The sequence below is a fragment of the Coregonus clupeaformis genome, chromosome 33 (genome assembly GCF_020615455.1).
Source record: "Coregonus clupeaformis isolate EN_2021a chromosome 33, ASM2061545v1, whole genome shotgun sequence".
Taxonomy (NCBI): Eukaryota; Metazoa; Chordata; class Actinopteri; order Salmoniformes; family Salmonidae; genus Coregonus; species Coregonus clupeaformis.
The window spans coordinates 8,937,738-8,951,623 of record NC_059224.1 but is presented as its reverse complement, the minus strand read 5'-3'; the positions used below and the strand labels follow the sequence as shown (position 1 = coordinate 8,951,623).

Sequence of the window (13,886 nt, the reverse complement as noted above, 5' to 3'; positions counted from 1 at the left end):
AAATACCTTATTTACATAAGTATTCAGACCCTTTGCTATGAGACTCGAAATTGAGCTCAGGTGCATCCTGTTTCAATTGATCATCCTTGATGTTTCTACAACTTGACTGGAGTCCACCTGTGGTAAATTCAATTGATTGAACATGATTTGGAAAGGCAGACACCTGTCTATATAAGGTCCCACAGTTGACAGTGCATGTCAGAGCAAAAACCAAGCCATGAGGTCAAAGGAATTGTCCGTAGAGCGCCGAGACAGGATTGTGTCGAGGCACAGATCTGGGGAAGGGTACCAAACAATTTCTGGAGCATTAAAGGTCCCCAAAAATACAGTGGCCTCGGTCATTCTTAAATGGAAGAAGTTTGGAACCACCAAGACTCTTCCTAGAGCTGGCCGCCCGGCCAAACTGAGCAATCGGGGGAGAAGGGCCTTGATCAGGGAGGTGACCAAGAACCCGATGGTCACTGACAGAGCTCTAGAGTTCCTCTGGGGAGATGGGAGAACCTTCCAGAAGGACAACCATCTCTGCAGCACTCCACCAATCAGGCCTTTATGGTATAGTGGCCAGATGGAAGCCACTCCTCAGTAAAAGGCACATGACAGCCCGCTTGGAGTTTGCCAAAAGGCATCTAAAGACTTTCAGACCATGAGAAACAAGATTCTCTGGTCTGATGTAACCAACATTGAACTCTTTGGCCTGAATGCCAAGCGTCACGTCTGAAGGAAAGCTGGCACCATCCCTATGGTGAAATATGGTGGTGGCAGCATCATGCTGTGGGGATGTTTTTCAGCGGCAGTGACTGGGAGACTAGTCAGGATCAAGGCAAAGATGAACGGAGCAAAGTACAGAGAGATCCTTGATGAAAACCTGCTCCAGAGCGCTCAAGACCTCAGACTAGGGTGAAGGTTCACCTTCCAACAGGACAACGACACGAAGCACACAGCTAAGACAATGCAGGAGTGGCTCTGGGACAAGTCTCTGAATGTCCTTGAGTGGCCCAGCCAAACCCAGGACTTGAACCCGATCGAACATCTCTGGACAAGTCTCTGAATGTCCTTGAGTGGCCCAGCCAAACCCAGGACTTGAGCCCGATCGAACATCTCTGGAGAGACCTGAAAATAGCTGTGCAGCAACGCTCCCATCCAACCTGCCAGAGCTTGAGAGGATCTGCAGAGAAGAATGGGAGAAACTCCCGAAATATAGAAGTGCCAAGTTTGTAGCGTCATACCCAAGACTCGAGGCTGTAATTGCTGCCAATGTAGCTTCAACATAGTACTGAGTAAAGGGTCTGAATAGTTGTGTAAATGTGATATTTTTATTTTTTATAAATTAGCAAACATTTCTAAAAACCTGTTTTTTCTTTGTCATTATGGGGTATTGTGTGTAGATTGAGGAATATAAACAATTTAATCCATTTTAGAATAAGGCTGTAACCTAACAATGTGGAAAAAGTCAAGGGGTCTGAATACTTTCCGAAAGCACTGTGCGTAAATAAAATATTTATGTATTTTATTTTCAATAAAATAGCAAACATTTCTAAGAGCATGTTTTCACTGTCATTATGGGGTATTGTGTAAAATCAATTCTATAAAAAATTGTATTTGGACTGTAACAACAATGTGGAATAAGTCAAGGGGTATGAACTGTTTCTAAAGGCACTAAAATGTATGTATGCTTTATTCACATGAAATAACTAATCAGTGACACCGCTTATCAAGATATCAAGTTCTTTGACCTTTGAAACTTTATCCCCCACATAATGCATGTCTGTAATACTACAGCATTATACCTCAGGTTTGAGCATGTCATGCCAGGTTGTTTATCTTACGTTTCTAATGTACCTAATATTCAAAATGGTTGAATGAAGAGAAGTGAGCAATCATTAACAGTCAATACATTTCATAAGTCAGAGTTTTTAAAGGTATAATGAGCATATTTATTGAGTTCCTCTGCTTTATCACGTGGTCTGCAGTTGTCAGCCAACAGGTTTTGATTTGAGAACGTAAGTGCATGCTGTGACACTGCTTGTTCCCACAGCTAACAGTCTAGGTTGATGAAATTGAGAAAAACTTTACTTCTTCCTGTTTTCTCTGAGAGATTCTGAGGTTCACAGCGTCCTTTCAAACTTTGCTTAAAATAGTCCCTAGAATCTTTTGAAACTTGCTTACTATTCTGGTAAGTCCTCTCTTAAACCACACATGGAATAATATGTGACCTAATCAATCTTACCATGTTTAAAGATATATATATATTTCCTTACTTATTGTAAGGAAAACTGCTGGGTTAACATGCACTTAAATGTTTATTTGGAAACATGACATTGAACTAGATCTTACTGTAGATTACATTGTGTCTATTGTAATCAAATCTGTTGATTTCTAAGTCATGTCATACCTGAAATTGACACAGTTGTTTGTAACTCGTTTAAATTCTACTTTTTGACTCTATTGTCTGAAATGTAATTGTCTGCATTGATGCACGTTGTACAATTTTAACTACCATTCATTAATTTCACAAAAGCAAGTTTTGTATCATAACAGTCTGTCAGTGGTGAAATAAGTACTCATTTGTCATACTTGAGTAAAAGTAAAGATGCCTTAATAGAAAATGACTCAAGTAAAACTGAACGTCACCCAGTAAAATACAACTTGAGTAAAAGTCTAAAAGTACTTTTTTATTCCTTATATTAAGCCAACCAGACAGCACAATTTTCTTGTTTTTTAAATTTATGGATAGCCAGGGGCACACTCCAACAATCAGACATAATTTACAAATAAAGCATTTGTCTTTAGTGAGTCCTCCAGATCAGAGGCAGTAGGGATGACCAGGGATGTTCTCTTGATAAGAGTGTGAATTGGACCATTTCCCTGTGCTGCTAAGCATTCAATTTTTAACGAGTACTTTTGGGTGTCAGGGGAAATGTATGGAGTAAAAAGTACATTATTTTCTTTAGGAATGTAGTGAAGTAAAAGTAGAAGTTGTCAAGATATAAATAGTTAAGTAGTTTTTTTGAGTATCTGTAGTTTACCTGAGTAGTACTTTAAAGTATTTTTACTTATGTACTTTACACCACTGATAACAGTTACTTGTGTGCAATAGGTTCATGCTACTTGAGACTGCTTCTATTTGTTGTTTAGGTTTATTACACGGTCTGAACTCACATAGCCTGGGAATAAATCCCCCTAAATCTCAGGATCTTGCTGGAATGTATACATGCACTTTGCAGCTAGGAAAGGGGCACCTCACGCGGAGAATAAGCAATGTCTCACAAAAAATATTCTACAACATAGCCTATGCAAAAGCCTTTGACTAGGTTGTCTGGCCCAGATGGATCCTTCACAGCCACCATCACCAATAGCTCAGTAGAGAAAAATAAAATAAAGCCAGTGGATTTATCTTTAGAAGACCTCACATGGATGTACAGTGAGGGAAAAAAGTATTTGATCCCCTGCTGATTTTGTACGTTTGCCCACTGACAAAGACATGATCAGTCTATAATTTTAATGGTAGGTCTATTTGAACAGTGAGAGACAGAATAACAAAAAAATCCAGAAAAACACATGTCAAAAATGTTAGAAATTGATTTGCATTTTAATTAGGGAAATAAGTATTTGACCCCTCTGCAAAACATGACTTAGTACTTGGTGGCAAAACCCTTGTTGGCAATCACGGAGGTCAGACATTTCTTGTAGTTGGCCACCAGGTTTGCACACATCTCAGGAGGGATTTTGTCCCACTCCTCTTTGCAGATCTTCTTCAAGTCATTAAGGTTTCGAGACTGACGTTTGGCAACTCGAACCTTCAGCTCCCTCCACAGATGTTCTATGGGATTAAGGTCTGGAGACTGGCTAGGCCACTCCAGGACCTTAATGTGCTTCTTCTTGAGCCACTCCTTTGTTGCCTTGGCCGTGTGTTTTGGGTCATTGTCATGCTGGAATACCCATCCACGACCCATTTTCAATGCCCTGGCTGAGGGAAGGAGGTTCTCACCCAAGATTTGACGGTACATGGCCCCGTCCATCGTCCCTTTGATGCGGTGAAGTTGTCCTGTCCCCTTAGCAGAAAAACACCCCCAAAGCATAATGTTTCCACCTCCATGTTTCACAGTGGGGATGGTGTTCTTGGGGTCATAGGCAGCGTTTCTCCTCCTCCAAACACGGCGAGTTGAGTTGATGCCAAAGAGCTCGATTTTGGTCTCATCTGACCACAACACTTTCACCCAGTTCTCCTCTGAATCATTCAGATGTTCACTGGCAAACTTCAGACGGGCCTGTATATGTGCTTTCTTGAGCAGGGGGACCTTGCGGGCGCTGCAGGATTTCAGTCCTTCACGGCATGGTGTGTTACCAATTGTTTTCTTGGTGACTATGGTCCCAGCTGCCTTGAGATCATTGACAAGATCCTCCCGTGTAGTTCTGGGCTGATTCCTCACCGTTCTCATGATCATTGCAACTCCACGAGGTGAGATCTTGCATGGAGCCCCAGGCCGAGGGAGATTGACAGTTCTTTTGTGTTTCTTCCATTTGCGAATAATCCCACTACTGTTGTCACCTTCTCACCAAGCTGCTTGGTGATGGACTTGTAGCCCATTCCAGCCTTGTGTAGGTCTATAGACTTATCATTTCTTTGTCAGTGGGCAAACGTACAAAATCAGCAGGGGATAAAATACTTTTTTCCCTCACTGTATAGAAAACAGACAAAGTATGTGGATGTACTGTATCTCTTCACTTCATCTGTCAGGTGGCGGGGGATGTTATCTAAGCATGAAGGGGAAATACAGTATGTTTGAGTAAGCTAACATGGATGAAGATGTATTTAAAATAAATCTGAGGTATACATGAAATAATATTCCATGCATACGTCTGATATAATTTCTAGATATCAAATTAGCTTCATATGAACTCACAATGCTCTTTGTACATACTTTCGTTACTCCAAGATCCACTTAGCTGATCACGTGCTTCAGTTGACATTTGCTCAGAGAAGTCATGGGAGATGGTAAATCAAAACCATTGTTTCCCTGCTGTGGTTGTTTTGCCAATAGTGTAGTCTTTATGCTTTGAGAACAGCCTCCATGCAGAAGTTAATAATAGGAACAAGAGCCAGAAGCGGAACAACAATTTAATGTCTTTGTCAATAACATTGAGACATTATATTCAAAACATAGACTTTTTAATTACAAATTGCCAATTTACAATGCCAGCACTAACCCTTAAAGCAGGGGTGTCAAACTCATTTTAGCTCAGGGGCCACATGGAGGAAAATCTATTCCCAAGTGGGCCGGACCGGAAAAATCATGGTATATATAACTTAAAAACAACAACTTCAGATTGTTTTCTTTGTTTTAATACGATCAACATACAACATAAAGCTGGAGCCTGAGGACAGTGTGTCCAAAATAGTACAAGCACAACATCACTATTAATCATAAAACACGTCAAGTTTATTTGAAAATTCTAAAGAAAAAGAACACACAAACACACAATGCCTCAGTGATTAACAGAACTGTTTCACAGATCACAGAACTATATCAGGGTGTCATTTCTCAGGCAGAAATGTAGATACAAAATAATGAAATCCTATTCCCCAAACAAGTGCAAGAACCACAGAGTCAAGAATAGGTTAAATATACAAATAAAATAAAATCAATTAAAAACAATAGCACATCAACATAAAAACATATAAACATAAAGCTGGAGCCTGAGGACAGTGTCCAAAAGCACAACATCACTATTAATCATAAAACACCTCAAGTTATTTGAAAGTTCTGAGGACAAAGAACATACAAACACACAATGCCTCAGTGATTCACAGAAGTATATCACAGATCACAGAACTATATCAGGGTGTCATTTCTCAGGCAGAAATGTAGATAAAAATAATGAAATCCTGTTCCCCAAACAAGTGCAAGAACCACAGAGTCAAGAATAGGTTAAATACACAAATAAAATAAAATCAATTAAAAACAATAGCACATCAACATAAAAACATATAAACATAAATCTGAAAGCGTTGCTCAAACTCCCGTAACAGTCCAGTTATTTTATCTTTGAACCACTTCATGTCTGCCACATGTTGGGTCGCGCACACATTTTTCAGAAAGGGGAAGTGAGCTGCATCACCACCGGCAAGTTGCGTCTCCCACAATGACAGCTTCAACTTGAAAGAACGTATGCTGTCATAATACTGCGTGACAACTTTGTTGCGCCCTTGCAGCTGTTTGTTCAAGTTATTCAGGTGCTCTGTAACATCCACCATAAATGCAAGGTCCGGCATCCATTCTGCGGAATGAAATTCTAACACTGGTTTGCCCTTTTCTTCCATGAACTGTTCAATTTCTTCTCGTAAATCAAAGAACACTCTGCGTCCACTTTTCTCTTTTTTGACAGAGACATATTGGGGCAATGAGGGTGCCAAAGCACATAATGTTAAAAGTAGAAGCCGTAATAAATATCGCGGGCAAAACAAAGTAGCTCATTGGCTGCATACGTAAAAACAAGTTTTATTTTTTATTTTATTTTTTATTTTTTTTAACATTTAAAAATCATCTCGCGGGCCGGATTAAACCCGTTTGCGGGCCTGATCCGGCCCGCGGGCCGTACGTTTGACACCCCTGCCTTAAAGTCACAATACTGACATTAAGTACTGTGCGTCACTGAATGCCAACCACAGGTGTTCACTTTAGATACTTAACCACACTCATGCATTTAGAGAAGAATTTGGGTCACTTAAGCAGTATCTGGGTTTATGACCTGGTTCTCTGCAAATTTCCTCTCTCTGCATCACACCACATTGCCAACCCCATTCAACCACAGATTGCTTAAGTCAGACTTTTGGAAGGATGTTAATTAACTACAATCAGATGTTTTGCAAAAGTCCAAAGACGACGTAGTTAAAATAATACAGTAGAAGTCGGAAGTTTACATACACTTAGGTTGGAGTCATTAAAACTCGTTTTTCAACCACTCCACAAATTTCTTGTTAACAAACTATAGTTTTGGCAAGTCGGTTAGGACATCTACTTGGTGCATGACACACGTCATTTTTCCAACAATTGTTTACAGACAGATTATTTCACTTATAATTCACTGTATCACAATTCCAGTGGGTCAGAAGTTTACATACACTAAGTTGACTGTGCCTTTAACCTCGTGTTGTCCTCCCAAATGCCTTACGCCTTTTGTCCTCTGGGGTCAAAAATGACCCCGCCTGGTTTGACTGTTTATAAAGCATACAGTATACATTTTCAATCAATTCTGTGTTACATCTTTAATCTTACTTCTGTTCAACCCATTACTAGAATTTTTTTCATTTGTTTTGGAATTTAGAGCCAATAGACCTTGTTTACATAAAAGTATACCCTGTTTTTAAGTAAAAATACAATGAAACTATGAATTATTTTGACCTATTATTATTTTGACTATTTGACTTATCACTGAGTGGTATTTGTAAAAGTTTAGTGAGGATGCTGTTTTTGAATCATTTTATTTTTATTAATGACAGCCCATAATCACACCTTTTGTCCTCTGGGGTCAAAAAATGACCCCGCCTGGTTTGACTGTTTATAAAGCATACAGTATACATTTTCAATCAATTATGTGTTACATCTTTAGTCTTACTTCTGTTCAACCCATTACTAGAATTTTTTTCATTTGTTTTGGAATTTAGAGCCAATAGACCTTGTTTACATAAAAGTATACCCTGTTTTTAAGTAAAAATACAATGAAACTATGAAATATTTTGACCTATTATTATTTTGACTATTTGACTTATCACTGAGTGGTATTTGTAAAAGTTTAGTGAGGATGCTGTTTTTGAATCATTTTATTTTTATTAATGACAGCCCATAATCACACCTTTTGTCCTCTGGCGTCAAAAATGACCCCGCCTGGTTTGACTGTTTATAAAGCATACAGTATACATTTTCAATCAATTCTGTGTTACATCTTTAGTCTGAAAATAACGTTAGTTGTTTAATACTATGCTCTTTATGATTCAAACAAATTTGAAGTAATTTGATTGAATTATGGGTGTTTTACTAAATGTAATAACTTCTGTTGTCCTCTGGGATCAAAAAGACCCCGCAGCACAAAGTTTACATACTGCTTGGCAAAACATCTTTGATCATGTTTCTTTGATGTGTGGGGTCAAAACATCTTTGATCATGTTTCTTTGATGTGTGGGGTCAAGCAATGGTTATGACAAAAAAAAAAAAAAAAAGTATTTTCTCACAGGTGTTTGGGCATTTCACATTTTAGTCTGAGAGAGACAGGCAGCACAATGAGGAGGCAGAAGTTTTATAATGCACAGGAGGCTTGCAAGATAATTTTTGAAATAAAAGAAAATAATGACCAGGAGGACAATGCTGCACATAATGAGGATGAATCAACTGATGAAGAGGGTTCAGGGTCAGAAGAGGAGGAACATAATGATGAGGTGATAGATCCAACATACAGACAGCATGCTACTTCTTCCTCCGAAGATTCCCCCACATCTCCTGCTGCAGAAATGGAAGATGATTATGAATATAAGGAAATGGATGAACGTGATGATGACGTAGAATCTGAAGCTGGTATGGAAGAAGTGTCAGAAGTGGAGCACTGCACCTATTATGATGAAGAATCAACAGATGAGGTAGAATCTGAAGTTGAAATGGAAGAAGTGTCAGAAGTGGAGGACATCATCTATTATGATGAAGACGAAGAATCAACAGATGAGGTAGAATCTGAGGAAGAGGACCCAGCTGAGATGGGTCCTCTTCCACAGATTCTACCTCATCTGTTGATTCCACAGATTCTACCTCATCTGTTGATTCTTCATCATAATAGGTGCAGTGCTCCACTTCTGACACTTCTTCCATACCAGCTTCAGATTCTACGTCATCATCACGTTCATCCATTTCCTTATATTCATAATCATCTTCCATTTCTGCAGCAGGAGATGTGGGGGAATCTTCGGAGGAAGAAGTAGCATGCTGTCTGTATGTTGGATCTATCACCTCATCATTATGTTCCTCCTCTTCTGACCCTGAACCCTCTTCATCAGTTGATTCATCCTCATTATGTGCAGCATTGTCCTCCTGGTCATTATTTTCTTTTATTTCAAAAATTATCTTGCAAGCCTCCTGTGCATTATAAAACTTCTGCCTCCTCATTGTGCTGCCTGTCTCTCTCAGACTAAAATGTGAAATGCCCAAACACCTGTGAGAAAATACTTTTTTGTTGTTGTTGTTGTTGTCACAACCATTGCTTGACCCCACACATCAAAGAAACATGATCAAAGATGTTTTGCCAAGCAGTATGTAAACTTTGTGCTGCGGGGTCTTTTTGACCCCAGAGGACAACAGAAGTTATTACATTTAGTAAAACACCCATAATTCAATCAAATTACTTCAAATTTGTTTGAATCATAAAGAGCATAGTATTAAACAACTACCGTTATTTTCAGACCAATTGATGAATAAAAAACATATTTTGTCGGCAAAAGATTTAATTTGGGGTCAGAATGACCCCAGGACAACAGGAGGGTTAAACATCTTGGAAAATTCCAGAAAATGATGTCATGGCTTTAGAAGCTTCTGATAGGCTAATTGACATAATTTGAGTCAATTGGAGGTGTACCTGTGGATGTATTTCAAGGCCTACCTTCAAACTCAGTGCCTCTTTGCTTGACATCATGGGAAAATCTAAAGAAATCAGCCAAGATCTCAGAAAAACAATTGTAGACCCCCACAAGTCTGGTTCCTCCTTGAGAGCAATTTCCAAACGCCAGAAGGTACCACGTTCATGTGTACAAACAATAGTAAGCAAGTATAAACACCATGGGACCACGCAGCCATCATACTGCTCAGGAAGGAGACGCGTTCTGTCTCCTAGAGATGAACGTACTTTGGCACGAAAAAGTGCAAATCAATCCCAGAACAACAGCAAAGGACCTTGTGAAAATGCTGGAGGAAACGGGTACAAAAGTATCTATAACCACAGTAAAACGAGTCTTATATCGACATAACCTGAAAGGCCGCTCAGCAAGGAAGAAGCCACTGCTCCAAAACCGCCATAAAAAAGCCAGACTACGGTTTGCAACTGCACATGGGGACAAAGATCATACTTTTTGGAGAAATGTCCTCTGGTCTGATGAAACAAAAATATAACTGTTTGGCCATAATGACCATCGTTATGTTTGGAGGAAAAAGGGGGAGTTGTAAGCCGAAGAACAACATCCCAACCGTGAAGCACGGGGGTGGCAGCATCATGCTGTGGGGGTGCTTTGCTGCAGGAGGGACTGGTGCACTTCATAAAATAGATGGCATCATGAAGAAGGAAAGTAATGTGGATATATTGAAACAACATCTCAAGACATCAGTCAGGAAGTTAAAGCTTGGTCGCAAATGGGTCTTCCAAATGGACAATGACCCCAAGCATACTTCCGAAGTTGTGGCAAAATGGCTTAAGGACAACAAAGTCAAGGTATTGGAGTGGCCATCACAAAGCCCTGACCTCAATCCTATAGAACATTTGTGGGCAGAACTGAAAAAGCATGTGTGAGCAAGGAGGCCTACAATCCTGACTCCGTTACACCAGCTCTGTCAAGAGGAATGGGCCAAAATTCACCCAACTTATTGTGGGAAGCTTGTGGAAGACTACCCTAAACGTTTGACCCAAGTTAAACCATTTAAAGGCAATGCTACCAAATACTAATTGAGTGCATGTAAACTTCTGACCTACTGGGAATGTGATGAAATAAATAAAAGCTGAAATAAATCATTCTCTCTACTATTATTCTGACATTTCACATTCTTAAAATAAAGTGGTGATCCTAACTGACCAGACAGGGATTTTTTACTAGGATTGAATGTCAGGAATTGTGAAAAACTGAGTTTAAATGTATTTGGCTAAGGTGTATATAAACTTCTGACTTTTACTGTATATGTATACAGTAGTTGATAGGATCGATTTTAGTATGACAGTAATGCTTTTATTTTGTTTGGGTGCCATGAGTACATACTGTATGTTGAAAATAAATGTTAATTTCTAGTTAAATTCCAAGTGTGGTAAATCAAAGGCCTGTTCTTCTCTGAGTGCTCTCTCTCTGTTTATCCATAGGAGAAAATGGACTATACGGATAATGGCGAGGCAACAGTTAACACTACAGTGGCGTATGAATATGACTATGATGTGGTGGAGCCATGTTACATGGAAAAAAACGACAGAGTGGAGAGAGTAGTCCGACTCTACATCCACTCTGTCATCTGTATCCTGGGCTTACTGGGCAACATCCTGGTGATCGTCACCTACGCCTTCTACAAGAAGGCCAAGTCCATGACGGACGTCTACCTTCTGAACGTGGCCATAGCAGACATGTTGTTTGTGGTGGCTCTACCTCTGATCATCTACAACGAGCAGAGTGGCTGGGCCATGGGGACGGTGGCCTGTAAGGTTCTCCGCGGGGCCTACAGCGTCAACCTGTACAGTGGCATGCTGCTGTTAGCGTGTATTAGCACCGACCGCTACATCGCTATCGTCCAGGCCCGCCGCTCCTTCCGGCTCCGCTCCCTGATCTACAGCCGCATCATCTGCGCTGCAGTCTGGAGCCTGGCTCTGCTCCTCTCCATCCCCACCTTTGTCTACTACGAGAGTTATATGCCTGCACACAGCAACATTGGAAGTTATTATGGCAACTATGATTACAACAATGTTACGACTCCTGATGATCTGGAGAACGCCATATTCTCAGAGTCAGAGGAGGACTATGTAGTCTGCAAGTTCAGGTTCCCGGACAACGCCACGGCCCGTCAGATGAAGGTCCTGGTCCCCAGCACCCAGATGGCGGTGGGCTTCTTCCTGCCACTGTTGGTCATGGGCTTCTGCTACACCAGTATCATTGTCACGTTGCTGCACGCCAAGAACTTCCAAAGGCACAAGGCGGTGCGCGTGGTGCTGGCTGTGGTGGTCGTGTTCATCGCCTGTCATCTGCCCTACAACACCGCGCTGCTCTACGACACGGTCAACAAGTTCAAGACCCAGAAATGCATGCATGTGGACTCCACCGAAGTGGCCAAGACAGTGACGGAAACGGTGGCCTACCTGCACTGCTGCCTCAACCCGGTCCTGTACGCCTTCATCGGGGTGAAGTTCAGGAACCACTTCAGGAAGATCGTGGAGGATGTGTGGTGCATGGGGAAGAGGGTCATGAACCCCCGACGCTTCTCCAGGGTCACGTCAGAGATGTATGTCTCCACCGTCCGCAAGTCTGTGGATGGATCCTCTACAGACAACTCTTCTTTCACCATGTGAGGATGAAACCCTGTGGTGGAGACTGCTATTGCTGTGAACCCTAGCATAGTCTGTTACATTTATCAATGTACCTATGCCATCTTTATTGAATGAATACCATAAGCCTTACATTGAATAATCAATGTAAAATAATAAAAGTGTTTATTTCAATGAGAACTACTGTAATGACACCTGTTTCTGTTTGCTGTTTGTTTATGAATATGCTAGATGTTGTTACTTTTATGCAGTTCTGTCTTTGGTTAATGCACAATTGTGGTTTATGTCTGTGTTTGAACGTATTTTCAATGACGAAATAAAAATACTTTCTTTATGGCCTGTATTAATTCCTAAGGTATTTATTGATAGAAGGACAATACGGTGTAATCTGGGTTTCAGCCATGGCAAACCGCTCACAATTAGTGTCGATGTACCATCGTTGTTATTGTTACCCAGTAGATGGCGCCATTTACACTCTTTACACTATGCCTCTACACAGTCTGGAATGAAGCGTTGTAAAATCAGTGCGCTGACAGCTTCCCTAGATTTTAGTGAGTTCTACAAAGATAAGGCAGTATTGTTGTTTAAGAAAGCCAGATATTAGGTCATATTTGATTTGAGTGAAATTAGGTTATTGTCTTAGGTAATAGGTTCATAGGAAGGACAGCCTCATATACACTTTAATTAGTGCATGTTCTTGTCAACATAATGTTACATTTGTTGCTGGTTTTTAACCTTTGGGGCTTGATTTCTGTCATTTGTGCTCACTTGCTAATTAAAGTTAGTCCAAATTTCATTTTCTGTCCCTATGTAATAGCTGACGTACAGTTGTGAGAAGCTTCCGCAGGGTGTCTGTTGTTCATGACTCCACCCTCAACCTATCATTATCAACAATGAATCTTTAATCATGACTAACACCCCTGATTCAATTATTTAAATCATAATTTGTAATTACCCAACATTTCTTATGTCATTCTAATGGTTTAAAACTAAACAATAGTCCTATTTTCAACACAGGAGGCTGCTGAGGGGAGAACGGCTCATAATAATGGCCGGAACGGAGCAAATGGAATGGCATCAAACACCTGGCAACCATGTGTTTGATGTATTTAATACCATTCCACTGACTCTGCTCCAGTCATTACCACGAGCACGTCCTCCCCAATTAAGGTGCCACCAACCTCCTGTGATTCTAATTGCTCCTGTAAATCGCTCTGGATAAGAGCGTCTGCTAAATTACTAATTATTATTATTATTATTATTATTATTATTATTATTATTTTCAAGTTATGTAAGGATGCTTTCTAAAAGTGAATTTATCCGGCTAAGCTACCAATACTACAACCAGCCCTCCCAGAGAGTGACACAGAAAACCGACTGACAAGTGTGTAAAATGCTGTAGCGTATGTTGTTAGCGCTTTCCTTACACAAGTGGCTGTCTGTTTTGGGAACACCGTCATTCATTTAACTGGCAAGTCAAAACACTTTGGCTAAGGGATCAGCTATGTTTATGAACGATATAATCTAATACATGTACTTTTGTACCTTTAAATGACTAAACGTCTAAAAGAGGTTACAAGAGCGGGTACAACCAGTTGAATCCACGTAGAGACAAAGAC

General features: G+C 40.3%; 1 protein-coding gene across 1 annotated transcript; it reads left to right on the top strand.

Annotated features, from left to right (window-relative positions):
- The first annotated feature begins 1,582 nt into the window (after nt 1–1,582).
- On the top strand, nt 1,583–12,576 carry LOC121549234 (C-C chemokine receptor type 6-like). The gene is made up of 2 exons (XM_041861088.2): nt 1,583–2,173; nt 11,101–12,576. The coding sequence occupies exon 2, from the start codon at nt 11,107–11,109 to the stop codon at nt 12,289–12,291; it is 1,185 nt and encodes a 394-aa protein (XP_041717022.2). The 5' UTR covers nt 1,583–2,173; nt 11,101–11,106; the 3' UTR covers nt 12,292–12,576.
- Nucleotides 12,577–13,886: the final 1,310 nt, after the last annotated feature.